The 13,815-nt window shown below is 37.0% G+C and overlaps 2 protein-coding genes across 2 annotated transcripts; one reads left to right on the top strand and one right to left on the bottom strand.

Annotated features, from left to right (window-relative positions):
• Nucleotides 1–1,754: 1,754 nt before the first annotated feature.
• On the top strand, nucleotides 1,755–12,663 carry LOC129891674 (uncharacterized). The gene is made up of 16 exons (XM_055967114.1): nucleotides 1,755–1,977; nucleotides 2,066–2,251; nucleotides 3,008–3,187; nucleotides 3,964–4,372; nucleotides 4,589–4,707; nucleotides 4,778–4,855; nucleotides 5,391–5,531; nucleotides 6,030–6,074; nucleotides 7,007–7,173; nucleotides 7,320–7,398; nucleotides 8,270–8,352; nucleotides 8,648–8,777; nucleotides 9,173–9,305; nucleotides 10,472–10,638; nucleotides 11,040–11,232; nucleotides 12,056–12,663. The coding sequence occupies exons 1-16, from the start codon at nucleotides 1,858–1,860 to the stop codon at nucleotides 12,259–12,261; spliced, it is 2,436 nt and encodes an 811-aa protein (XP_055823089.1). The 5' UTR covers nucleotides 1,755–1,857; the 3' UTR covers nucleotides 12,262–12,663.
• Nucleotides 12,664–12,750: 87 nt separating this feature from the next.
• Nucleotides 12,751–13,506, bottom strand: LOC129891675 (SEED MATURATION PROTEIN 1). The gene has a single exon (XM_055967115.1). It carries the CDS (start codon nucleotides 13,340–13,342, stop codon nucleotides 12,938–12,940), a length of 405 nt encoding a protein of 134 aa, XP_055823090.1. The 5' UTR covers nucleotides 13,343–13,506; the 3' UTR covers nucleotides 12,751–12,937.
• Between the last annotated feature and the right edge of the window lie 309 nt (nucleotides 13,507–13,815).

A 13,815-nucleotide genomic window follows, 5' to 3' on the forward strand; every position in this document is an offset into this window, starting at 1 on the left:
AAGTCCCTCCTCATCCTTTTATTCTTACGCTTCCCACTTGTTTCGACATCCACGTGAATGAATTCACGCGCTTGATAATGGATCTTTCCGTCTGTTTTGCCTTTCACATTATTGCTTTCATATTCCATACGAAAAAATCACCTTTGTTTCGTGGCCAAATCTAGAAAATCAAGAGTTATATACACCTTAGTAAGAGTTGTATAAAAATTAAGCTCAATCACTTACTTGCTCTTGCTATGTTTTAAATTCAATTCAAACTCTCTCATATAATCATAACTTACGCTGAAACTTGAGAAATTCAAAAACAAATTTAGAAGAAACAAGAACATATAATTGATTCATTATTGATATAATTGATTTAAATAGTTGAAATTGTGTACATTTCTTTTGTGTTTTATTATCATATTATTTTTCAAATTATCTTTGATTTCAGTTCATACGTGCATGCATTTTTTATTTAGGAACATCGTTGTTTACTAAGCTCTTTTGCGAGCACTTAAAGTAAATTAATGACTAATTCATAAAAGTTACATGCACCAAAAAAGAGTGTCAAAACACAAAGACATCATACATTGAAATATCATTATCCAACTAAGTTCTCTAGGCTCAAGTGAATGACGTCACGAGCTCGATCACGACAATAGTCACGGTCATGGTGAGCTCGAGCATCATCACCATCCGACCTTCACTATTCTCTAGCTTGATCTTCCCCTCTTCCTTTGTTCCGCTAATTATCTCTGTACCTAATTGCATCCCTCTTTTCACTCTCCTTTCGATAACCCTTGTCTCCATGCCTCTTTTCTCTCTCATTCTCTCCACTTGCTCTCGTCCCATTTCCACGGTGCCTTTCTTTGGTTCTGTAATTTTTACTTTTCTCCTCTTGCCTATGGCGTTCATATCCCTCTCTTTTTCTACCCTTTGTGGTTCCATCATCTTTCAATTCTCTACGTTTAGAACTCTGATTCTCGTAATGTTTTTCACCTTCAAAATTTCTTCCCCTCGTTTCTTTTTGGACTTCCACCAGCATCTTCATTTTTTGCTTTCCGAACTATATCAACTTATTGTAGATAAAATATTGCAAGAAAAGAAAATTTAGTATTATTACATGTGAAATGACGATTTTCTCAAATTTATAAAAAATTATAGAAGTTTGAGGGCAGATCAAAAGTGCGTCAATACTGTAAACATGAAGGACTATTAGTACTCCATGTGAAATAACAAATTAAAGATGACTTTTTGTATTAGTCCGAAAATAAAGAACTATTTTTTCCAACTATATCCTTATATTTTATCTTTATTCCACTTTCTAGAAACATTAGTTCAGTAAATCATACGTAGTATTTACTAATTTTTTAGTGAACATAATTTTTGTTAAGGTGCCACTTATTTTAAGGTGGAGGGAGTAAATAACTCTTGAAATTAAACAACTTTAATTTGCTTGAAGTTCAATTACATTAGTGTCAATTGATTTATTTTACATACTTTTAAGTCAAAATTATTTTTAAACACTTTTTTTCAGTGCTTGAGTAAATTTAAAAAATAGTCATAAATACTTGATTTTAAGCTAAAATAATAAAAATAAATTAAAAATCATAATCGGTAATTTTTCACTTATGACTTTTTTTTTTCTTTACAAATTTCCCAAACCAAAGTCAACTTTTTCACTTTTCAGAACTTGGAGGGGTCCGCAAGAACAAGTAATGAAACTAGAAGTCGCTGAACGTAACTCATACAAAAAGATTTTTAACAATATTCCCCTCATTTTCTTAAGAGGTTTAGGGTTCAGGGAAAGAAGCAGCAAACCTAACACTCATAAAACAAAGCCACTGTTCTTCTTTAAGCAGAAGAGCTCTCAAGATGATTACAGGCGGAAGAAGTTTGATTTCTTCACAGCCGGCATTTTCAAATGATGCGAAGAAGCTTCTCGTATGCACAGGAAACACCGTTTCTATTTTTAGCACCTCCACTGGCTTACAGGTTCAGTTTACGTTGTCAACGAACTCTATAGCTAAACAAATCCGCTGTATAAGTCATTGTAAGTTGCTAATGTTCGTAATTTTTACAGATTACTGAATTGGAAGGTCATAGGGGATTGGTGACATCGGTAGTGGTAGTACCATCTACTACTCCGGTAGGCAAACTTTTGTGCTACTGTTGGACATCATCTGATGATGGTACTATTAAATATTGGGACTTTTCGGTGCCGGAGCTGATGAGAAGTATTGATGTTAAGTTCCCCATTCACTCAATGGTAAATAGCTTCTCACTTTAAGAATGCCTCAACGTTTAACCAATCAAACCTTCGACACGAACCAAGTACTATAAAGCAGTGGATTTGGAAGTGAAAAGCACGTTCTAGATGTAGTTATACATTGTATATAGTTGGCTCAAGCACCTTGACCGTTCCACAGGTACCTCCTACCAAGGCCTAGACAGATGGGTAAAAAAGCACCTTTTTGTGCCTCCGCTAGGATTTGAATCTGGAATCGATACTATATCAATTCTGAAATTGAGAATTTCATTTTTTTTGGACTTCTTAAGAAAATATTGGTTTTACTGAAAAGTAATAATATATTAACTGAAATTACAAGGAGAAAAGGGATTGTTAGTGAAGCATAGGATCTAGCATCAGGTGCTAGTGGTGCTCTAATTTGCTAAATAGACGGCCATGCCAAGGCATGGGAATTTCTGGAACTATATTTGGGCATGCACACAAGTATCTGATCGGACAAAATTAGGAGTAGTTAGCTGTGGGTTCGTTTCGTACTTGGGAAATGGTAGTTGCCTAGATACCAGGAATGTAGGACTAGATTCCCAGAACTCACGAATTGCACTATATATGAACAAAGCTACAAACCGTCAAGACGAAGCCACTTTCCAGCTTCGCCTCTGCTGTTGTTTTATGTTGTTCACTAAGTACTAATCATGTGTAGCAACATCTCTTTCTCAGACTGTGTGCTGACATTGCAGCATATCTATCTTATCATCCCTCTGTCCTCTTTATCAGGTAATTCCAGGCTTATCATCACAACCCAGAGAGAGTAGCGAAAAGCCTTCTGATCTTTTTGCATATGTATCTATAAGAGTGTTGAAAGAACAGCTGGGAGAGAGTAAAACTTTATGGTCGCAGATAAGGAAGTGTAACCTAACCAAGTCTACTTTGGTTGGTGGAGTGACTCTGGCTGAGGTATGCAAAATTGTCCGTCTTGCCTTCTCTTTTTACAGGGAAGAAAAAGTATATGTTGATTGTTGTTGTTCTTACACTAAGATGGCTCTTTGTACAACAACTTCTTACCCAATGTAATATCCCACAAGTGGGGTTTGGGGAGGGTGATGTGTACGCAACTCTACCCTTACCTTTGTGAAGGTAGAGAGATTGTTTCCGATAGACCCCGGCTCAAATAAAGGATATTAAAAGATGGCTCCTTGTTAAAAAAGTAATTGTGCGCTAAGATGGTTTAGGTCTAAAACAGTAGATCGTTGTTGAATTGTTTAAATTGTGACCAGTGTTTCATTACTTCAGAACTTTGCCAATTTAGGTTGTCCCAAATAGAAAATCTATTACAAAAGTCATAAGTTTTTTTAAAAACTTCTTTGTTAAATCATTATGAAGATACCTTTTTCTCCATTTCTCTATCAGATCCAACCGTGAATAAAAGTTTATTTATCTTATATAAAAAATATATCACACCAACTAATGTTAACAATTTTGCAAGTGTTTTCCGGGGCAAAATATATGGTTTCAGGTCGAACTCTTTCTAGCTTGATTAAAAGTTGGCTGAGCTATCTTATGCTTCTAGATCGTACACACCATTAATTACTGTCAGAAAGGTGTTGCTGATCTTTCACGTCATTGCATTTGCCACTGTCAAATATTGACCTACCTTATTGTACAAAGTAAAAGCACACAATAGCATTTTTGCATGCGATCGAAAATAACCAAGGTTTATAACTTTCTCTCAGAGTAAAAACGCACTATCGATAACATTAAGCTGCTCTGGAAGATACATGGGCATCTGTGACAAGCACAAGCTTCGCATTTGGGAAATACCAACAAAAGATTCTGATCAATCAGTGCTTCAGAAAATCAGATTACATCATACGAAAACTCTGACCACTCTAGCTTTTCATCCAACAGATAAAATTGTTTCAGCTGGAGATGTAACAGGAAGGATCTTAATATGGAGGGGTGTTGGGGAGCATAATTTCTCATCTAGAAATAAACAGAGAAGTGGAGGACTAATGACAGACATGGAGGAGAATCCTGGAGTTAGGGGAATCGATGATTCTGATTCTTGTACCACAAGGCATTGGCACTCTGCAGAAGTGAAAGTTCTCTTTTTTTCTTCCGACGGTGCTTATCTGTACTCAGGTATAAAATTAGTATGAGTAGCATGGTTAGTTGTATAAAGTTGAGTTTAGAACCTTGTACTCATGGGGATGTTCTTGTGGACAACTTAATGTATACAAAGTCATAGCTAGTAGAAACTTTTTAGGATCATCGCTCTTTTATTTACTTGGAATTTAGAGTAAAAAATGTATTATAATTCAACGTTTCATTGATTTAGCAACTATTAACTTGATCCAGGTGGGAAGGAAGGAGTTCTCGTGGTTTGGCAGTTAGACTCTGGGAAGCAGAAATTCCTCCCGCGAATAGGATCCCCCCTTTCGTATTTTACCATCTCATCTGATCCTTCTCTGTCCTCTGTAAGCAGATTTGTCCATAAAGTAAAAGTAGTTGCCACTGGATTTGTTCTTACTAAGTAAATTTGTCCAGATATCTTGTGCAGATAACCGAGTTCACCTTCTTAAAATGCCCTCGATGGAGGTATTGAGATCCATTCAAGGAATCAAGGTTTGTTCTTCTTTTTCTTTCTGGGAGGCTAAACATCTTAGAAAAGATTAAGAGTGGAGAAGAGAAGACTTCATGCCTGTCATCATTTTGCTAGGATATTGTTTTGTGTTCATAATACTTTCCAAGGAAAAAATATTTCAAGTTCATTAATGATTTTGTTTGATATATATATATATATGAGCATCTGGAATGCTGATTTTTGATGAACAAGCATCTGGAATATTGTTTCCAAGCGCTAGAACAAATCTATTCTTATTGCAGTCGTACATGTTAGTTGTTACTATTGGCTTGCATTTCCCTTTTGGTTTCGTTCTAGCTTGTTTATGTGGACTAGAGATCAATAATAAAGATTCCTCCAGCCCAGTGGTTGCACCGTTGCAGTGGGTTGGATGATCCTCTGCATGCATGTGCTATAATGTCTTTGCTTGGAGTGTATGGTTAATCCATTCAAAACACTTATTTCCATCTTACCTGATGTTTTGACATGATATATGGATTTTTTTGCTTTGGGAGACCTTACAGCTTTAATTTTCAGCTTCGTAGCACGATCTTGGATATATCTGATAGCTCATCTGAAGGAATTGTTTTCGACTCTGCCACTGGGCTAGTTGCCATACGTTCAGAAAATTACTGTATCCAGTTCTATAGCTTGTTTGATGACCGTGAGGTTTCTGAGGTAAGTGGATAGGAAGTAAGTAGCATCAGTTGATATTTTCTTTTCTATTTAGCTCTAAACTTCCTCAGTTAACCCCCATCCTCACAAAAATAAAGATAAATTGAAAAAAGGAAGTAAAACTTACAACCTAATTCTGTTTCACCCTTTTTTCAGTAGCACACCTTCACGTTGTTTCTATCTTTTTGTGTGTCGGTTAGTTCGTCTGCTTGCGCCATTGGAGTGTTTACCTTTTGCTTTGATTCACAGAGAGGGGTTCTGTAGGTTTCCTTGGACATCTGATGTACCCACATTTATGATTAGGATCAATGCTTTCTTATTTTACGGTCAAGCTTTAGATATATCCAATGATTAGTGGGGGAGGGGGGTTAGAGAAGCACAAACATTTAAACATTGTACTTTTGTAAGTTTGCAAACAGTTTTCTCTTGTATTAGTGTTTAAAGTTTGTATTCTTTTTACTAGAGTTAGTAGTTGATTTTGCCCAATCTGTCCTTTTGTAGGTTCAAGTTTGCGAAAGAAGCCACCAACCAGCTGATGAAGTCATGGTATAGAATTTTTCGTGTTGATCTTCTTATTTTATTTGCTAAGTCCTGAATGGCTATATACATACATACATACATACATATTTATGTTCCAGTATTTGAATCAGCATTTATATTTGTCTATATGGATGTGTGTGTTTGAATGGAAGTTCGTATTATGTTCCAGTATTTGAATCAGCATTTATATTTGTCTATATGGATGTGTGTGTTTGAATGGAAGTTCGTCTGTGTATTTGACTAGTCCACTCCGTAATTTTGTACACATTTCCTATATCCTAGAATTAACTAACCCAAGAAATTGATCAGCTCTTCTACGACCTTGTACCATGTGCCTCTGCACCAAGTTTCATGTCATCAATAGAATTAGGAAATGGAACCTAATGTGATATTAATGAATTTACATGATACTCATGAGTGTGCTTACAAGAATGCGGCATATATATGGTCCCATGAGATGTTTGAAAAATGATCTCTTTTAAGCAATTGCGGCATCTTGCCACTCTCACTAAGAGCTCATTCCTCACCTCAGTTTCCCAGATTTTGAGCTCGAATTTGGGGAAAAAAGTACCTTCTATGAACTCTGTAGATGGAGGAAGGCTAGAAGTTCAAGAGCTTGGACCAGAATGTGGATTTTCCCTTTGTATATATTGGTTGTATCAAATGCTTCTCCCCAACAAATTTTCCAAGGAATAGAGAAGAACGAAAAAGCTATAGCTGATATTGGCATTAATTTTCCTTTTGAACTTCAGCTCGTGCTTCACATCAATAAATCTTTTACACTCCCATCTCGAGTTCCATAGCCTTCATAATATTACATTGCCCAGATTGTTAGAAACCCTTCTATGTAGAACATTACTTTTGTTGAAATTATTGTAATAATATGAACAAGCTGTTAAATGTTGAGGGTTGAAGAGCTCTTTTTTGGTCTGTTGCAGGTGGTAGTGGATTTGGTGGCCCTCTCTCCAGAGGGTTCCTTCATGATTACAGTAGAAACCAGGTTTGCTGAAGAAGGAATAGGAGGTCTTGTGAGTCTGAAGTTCTGGTCATGCAGCTCTTCAAATAAAGACTTCAGCTTATCCACAGTTGTCTATGAGCCCCACAGGTTTTTTCTTATCTAATTCTTTGAGCTCCTTTGGTCTCAAATATCTATTAGCTTGTGCTCTAATAAATTGGGCAGTACTTCTCTCTTGTAAATAATACTCTAGCTTTCTTTCATAAATTGACTTTCTAGCCTGGGTGGGTTTGCAGAGATTCTGGTATTTCGTCCATTGCTTTCCATCCTTCGCGTCACATGGCTGTTACCACCTCACGGGGTGCTGATTTCAAGGTAAGTTGATAGATTTAGATAAATTGTGAAGTTATGTGTTCGCACATTGTATTAAAGTAGAGTGGGTGAAATGGAGGCTCGCCTCCGGGGTATCGTGCAACAAGAACGTGTCACCAAGGCTTAATGGTAAGTTCTACAGAGTGGTGGTTAGATCAACATTATTGTATGAGACAGAGGGATGGTTAAACCGACATTGTTGTATGGGGTAGAATGCTTACAGTCAAGAACACCCATGTTTAGAAGATGAAGGTAGTAGAGATGAGGATGTTCAGCTGGATGTGTTGGCATACTAGGAGAGGTATGGATAGGAACAAAGTTATGCATGGAAAGGTTTGCTACTTTTGGTACATGTGAAGAGGAGGTGCGCAGATGCGCCACTAAGGAGGTGTGAGAGGTTGGTCGTAATAGGAATTATGAGGGACAGAGGTAGGCCGAAAAAGAACCGGGGGTGATTAGAATTTAGACAAGGCATTCCACAACTTCAGGTTACTGAGGGCATGACCCTAGATAGGAAGTTTTGGAGGTTGATGATTAGGGTAGAAGGCTAGTAAGTAGCTTAGTGTTGTTGCACTTCGTGTGGGAGAGTTAGAGGCTATTTAGTAGTCACGTAATCGCTTATTCTTCAATGTGTATTAATAGATGTTGCTTCATTTGCTTTATATCTTGCTATTTTTTTGTCATATTATTTTTTCAATCCTTCTTGAAAACATTTCTTTTGAGCCGAGGTTTTATCGGAAATAACTTCTCTACCCCTAAAGGTAGGGGCATACGATCTGCGTACATCCTACCTTTCCCAGACTAGACAAACCTCGTGTGATTACACTGGGTATGTTGTTGTTGTGTTCACTAACGTCACTGTGTTTTTTGGTAGGTTTGGGTCGGCAGTCAGGAGATGCAACAAAAAAAACAGATGCAAAACGCTGGATGGACATGCCATTCTGTTGGTTCCTACAAGTATGTTTGGCTTAAATTTTAAACGACTACAATGGTCAAATAAAAAATTGACCAACCATGTAATAAAATCCCCAACTGTTTGAGAAAAAAGATTTTAGATGAAAATGCCGCTTCCTTTGCGGTTCATTCAGTTTCATTTCATTTGGACATGAACACTAGCAATCAGCTGTCGTTTGCATTTGGTAATCTATGATTTATGGCGGCTTGTTTGAACTCTGCCAGTGCTGACGACTACAACATAATAAATTGATAGGACCTCTATTTTCTTGTTTGACATAACTTTCTCCTTTCATAGGAAAAAGCCAATGACAGCTGCTGCCTTTTCTGGAGATGGTTCTGTGCTGGCTGTAGCTGCAGAAAGAGTCATTACGTTGTGGGATCCAGAGAGGAATATTCTTGTGGCGACAGTTGGGGAAAGTCTTGAGGTAAGTTCTTGACATGCCAGGATTAATTTTACACTATTGACCTATCAAAAAATAACAATGACACTTCCGAGTTCAAAATTAAAATCACTTGCCTTGGGGAAAGAAAGTTTTTTACCTAGTATTTGAAACCTTTTTACCCAATTTGTTCTTTATGACTCACTTCTGAGTTGCTGTCTGGTAAATTTCATTGGACAGCAAAGAAGCTAAGCTCTGAGGTTATCCTTTTTGTTAAACAGAAAACGGAAATATGGGCCCATGAAACAACCGAAAACAAATCTTGAAAATCTTAATTTGCAGTTTTGATGCTTTCCTTGTGGCACTTTGTACACCTTTATCATTCTTTCTGTATTAATCTATACAATGTTTTTCTTATTTGAACTATTTTCTTTGTGCAGCCAATCTCTTCCTTAGCATTTATTGGGAAGTCAGAGTATGTTGTAACCACATCACAAGGTTATAATGCACAAGTATCAGTGTGGAGCATGTCAAAGCTGTCTGTATCATGGTCTTACAAACTTAAGATAGAAGGTTTGTATATCTCTTGTTTATCATACTTAGCCCCAATAAACTTCTGGAAACTATAAACCACTTGCTTTTGGCAGCTTATGATAATTCTCTAATCCTTATCATATATTTCTAACGTTCTGCTTCTAGTTAAAGAGAAAAAGGGAGAGAGAGAGAGAGAGAGAGACTCGAGTAAGGATGGAGACAATGTATTACAGATTGTGTTATTCGCTTTGTCGTTCAAAGCAATGAAACTGCAAAGTGAATGGAATAATATTTGAAGAGTGCCCTTCAAATAATGACCACAAACAAATCCTAAGAAGAAGTGATCGGTTCCTTGAATCTCAACTTCGAGGAATTGGCTTAATATCAACACAATTGTATGTTGGATACTGGAATTTGTTATTAAGTGCAATTTGATCATTATAGTGCTGAATTCTCTATGTTCAGTATTTTCAATGTCATGAAGCGTGTGCTTCACTTTTGCTTGAAGCCCCGTGGATGCTATTGCTTTTTTGCGATTTTCTTCGAAACACTGGCATCGGAAGTGTAATTGCCAACCATATTTCTCCATTTTTGAAGTTCTCATAATTTTTGCTTCTGATAATACGAGCTTGGCTCTTGAATTTGTATTAGTAGGTGTCGTATGCAAATTGAAGTATGCATTGCTAAAAAGTTAACTGAAGCAAAGGGCTGATGGATGTATTGATTTATTAGTTCTGTAGTCAGGCCCATGGTAGATTATGCGTTGTGATAGTCTTTTTATACCATGGATCTCACTGCCCTTCTATGATAATTATCAGAGTTGCATGGCTTGGACTACTTCTAGTACACTAATTCTCTTTTCAAGCCAAACTTAAGGCAGGTCTTTTGGGGAAATTTTAAGCTATTTTGCTTGTGAAAACAGTACAATTTTGCTGCATTGTGTTTCCTATTAAAAAAGAATTGCTGTTTTGGAATAGGAAAGCAGGAAATGACTTAAAAAGACTCAAATTCTAAAATAAGTTTTCCTAAATTTGCACCTATATGTATAATCTACAAGGTCTGAATGAGTCTAGCAGATTAATGGTAAACTTGTAGGCAGGGAGTTCTGTCTGCACAATCATTTTATTGTTATGTAATGTGTCATACATTACTGTAAAACATATGTTAATGTTTCATCCTAACGGGTATCTTGTTCATCACTGCAGCTGTAACTTGTGCGATGGATGACTCCTTGTTTGCCATCCTGGCCCCTCTCCCAAAGTCAGTTGGATCTGTGATGTCTAATGGAGCCACAACTCCGGATGGGGATGGCGTCATCTTATTATTCAGAGCTGGAGATCATGTTCCCATAGCGATCTGGTTTGTAAGAAAGGTATCGACTCCTTTTTTAAAGTTTGAGTTCTTTTTTCTTTCCGAAGTTTTTAGTTGAGAACGTGATGTCAGTTATAATGGGGAATCAGATCACCTTGCACTCGTTTAAGAGGTGGTAGATCTTGATCTTGTGGAGGCAGTTGAGAAAATAATTACATTCACCCTGACCTAGGTTTTGTCCGTCTTCATTCCCTTGAGTTACCTGCACCCAGTGTACAGATGTTTTCTGATGCCTCTATTCTAATTTTCTGTTACCTTCACCCTTCTGACAGTTTCTTCCCTTCCTAATTTAATTCATATATTGGAGAGGTATCACATCTTCTAAGGTGGAAGCTCTATCTATATATGGGACGAGAACTGGACATCTTTACTTTGCTTGCATCTCATCCTTTCTCTTTACAGGCAAAAGGTGCTTCACTTGCTTTCATTCGCAGAAGTCCTAAGTCGGAGGATGGTGTTACTGATGGCAGATCAGTGCAGTTGCTATTAGCTTACCTAAACGTTGATCATGAATATGTGCTTTTTGATCCACTCGACAGTCGCACCCATATACATAAGATAAGCCGAGGAAATCTTGCTGATCTTGAGGAAACAGGTGTGTCCCATTTTCTCTACCTAAGTTCATGTCTAACACAAAGCTTTTGTGCATTTCAGTTTCTGGTGTCTATAAATCGGGGATGTACATGGGCCCTTTTTTGTTTATTTTATGTGATAGGGTGCTTCAGAATACTTTGGATTGGATCAATATACTAAAATACTTAAAATAAACCTTTTTAAAAACTTTATAATGGGTGCTACAAGCCAAGAGGCACAAAGATGTATGGTTGCTGCACGTAGTCAACAACTACATCTCATTATTTGCAACTACATCTCATTACCAAATAAGTTGGATCAACTATATTAATCCTCATTTTGTCATTTAAACTCATATCCTATCATCATCATAATAAATAAAATAAAAGACATGTCTTGTGATAACCTTAAATGAGAAAGGAAAAGTGAGCGAATGGGTTGATGTATTTATTCTCCTCTGCCGACAACAAGGTCCTTGGTTCGCCATGGCATCATTGTCAGATCAAGTACATATTCTAGAAAATCTTTACCAAACTTATCTATGGATTAAAGATATTAAGAGGAAGCAACCTTTAGCTCTAGAACGTAAAAATATGTATCTACTCGTTGGAGAAATCAGATGGTGCATTATTTAGTTTTAGAACATGGAGATGGGGTGGTTGGGTACAAGGGCCAAGGGGAAGGGCTGCATCAGGGAATTAAACACCTACCTGGCAGAGCTGTAGAGCAATTCTCTGCAGGTGGAATATCCTGATGTTTGATAATAATCTTCAGAAAACAGCGTTTCTTTAAAATAAGATAAATACTCTCATGACTGATGAAACTATATGCTATCCAATTTGCAGGGAAGTTCGGTTATGCATCTCTGTACGGGGACCTACCAGACTTTAGCTTAGAGAGAAAACAAGCTCCATCGATCACATCAGTACCATCAGATAGATATTGGGAGACGCTATTCAGTGGACCATCTCACAATCTTCCTCCTCTTGCTAAATTGTGTTCCACATTCCTGGAATCATTACTGCAGAAGAGGAGTAGTGCAGTTGAGTGATTGCCGGTTGTGTCCGGTTGAGCTTTGTTGAAAGGCAGACTTGCTGGTGTAATCTACGCTCATTGATGATACCGCGAAATTGTTGTTAGGCTTGATCCCATTGTAGCCCAGAGAGAGCTGCCTGACATGCACATAGTAATACTAGCTAGAGGGTTTGAACAGTAGGGTCGACTTATAATCTGGTCTAAGAACAAGGCGCCATTCCATTAAAGCTGTCGAGTTCAAGAAAAAGATGCCCAGATTGAGTGGTTTTAAAATTTTGGTAGCACGATTAGATGTCTTGTCTGGATATTGAATTTTTGTAGCTTGTAACTTATTGAGCCTGCAAGGCTAAGCAGGAATACGAATATTGAATAGATGTACGGATTCTTTTTGGCCAATGCTTAGGCGTGTTGTGTTTAATTGTGTTACATTTATAAGTGCAATAGTCACTATTTAAATATGCTGCCATTAATTTGTTGCTCCTGTTCCTACAAGAGAAAAGAGGTAATAGAAAGAATTTACTTTGATTTGTGTTACAAAATTAGGTAGACATGATAATAGCATCATTATCTTGTTTATTTAGGTTGAAACTGTTTTATAACTATTATCAACAGCACAAAAGGATCCAAAGATACTTCACAAACTTGTGCAGAACAAATAAAACTTAAAGGCTGATGATGATGTCTATTTTAACTCAAGGAGGATTTGTTGTCCAATTGTCAGCCTTCTTGCTATCAAACATGAGAGTTGCAGCTGCTGGAGGCAGATTTTTATCCATATTCTCATCATCATAAACACAAGTATTCTTTCCCTCCAGATCAGAAGAATCTTGAGGTTTTTCTTCTTGTTGGGGTTGTTTTTGTTTTGCTGCTGCAATTTTTTGTGCACTTGAGGAGAGTTCAATAGGTCGAGAATCAGCAATCTTGCCGTGTTGATTCTCAATATTACGAGCACTTGAGAAAAGATCCACAGGATGAGAGTCAGCAATTTTTCCTCCTTCAAGAGGAGTGCCTGCTTTGTACCATATTCTAAGAGCATCATCTTCAGATAGTCTTGCTTGAGCTGTCCCAGAAGTAATTTCATCTTTGCTCTTTGCCATTACTCTTGCAAAGTATAACCCTTGATTACTCCTCTATTTTCTAGTATCTTTTAGGAGGGGTATCAAATTGGCACTAGAATAGACTTTGGTATTATTAGTTCCATTCAGAGTTTTATAAGAAATGACGAGTAGGAGTCAGCATGGCTGTTTCTGTAAGATAGGGAGACAAGTGTTTCTACTTGTGAAAACGTGGACAGTCTTTCTTACTGCCTAATAGGCTAATACATAATACTACTAACTTCTTGCTAAGCAATACGTAGCCTACAAATTAGCGGATTCAAAACTTATACATACAAACTTCTGCGAAGCTAAAAATATATATGTTCTCTTAATAAAATCATTCCAGAACTTTAAGGGTATTTAATCGTGATTCGTGAGTGTGAATCTAATATAAGTGTATCCTAAAAATAATTCATTTTATAAGCAATTCAAGCTAATTGATATTGGGTATTTTCGTATTATAATAACATACC

The sequence above is a fragment of the Solanum dulcamara genome, chromosome 6 (assembly GCF_947179165.1).
Source record: "Solanum dulcamara chromosome 6, daSolDulc1.2, whole genome shotgun sequence".
NCBI lineage: Eukaryota > Viridiplantae > Streptophyta > Magnoliopsida > Solanales > Solanaceae > Solanum > Solanum dulcamara.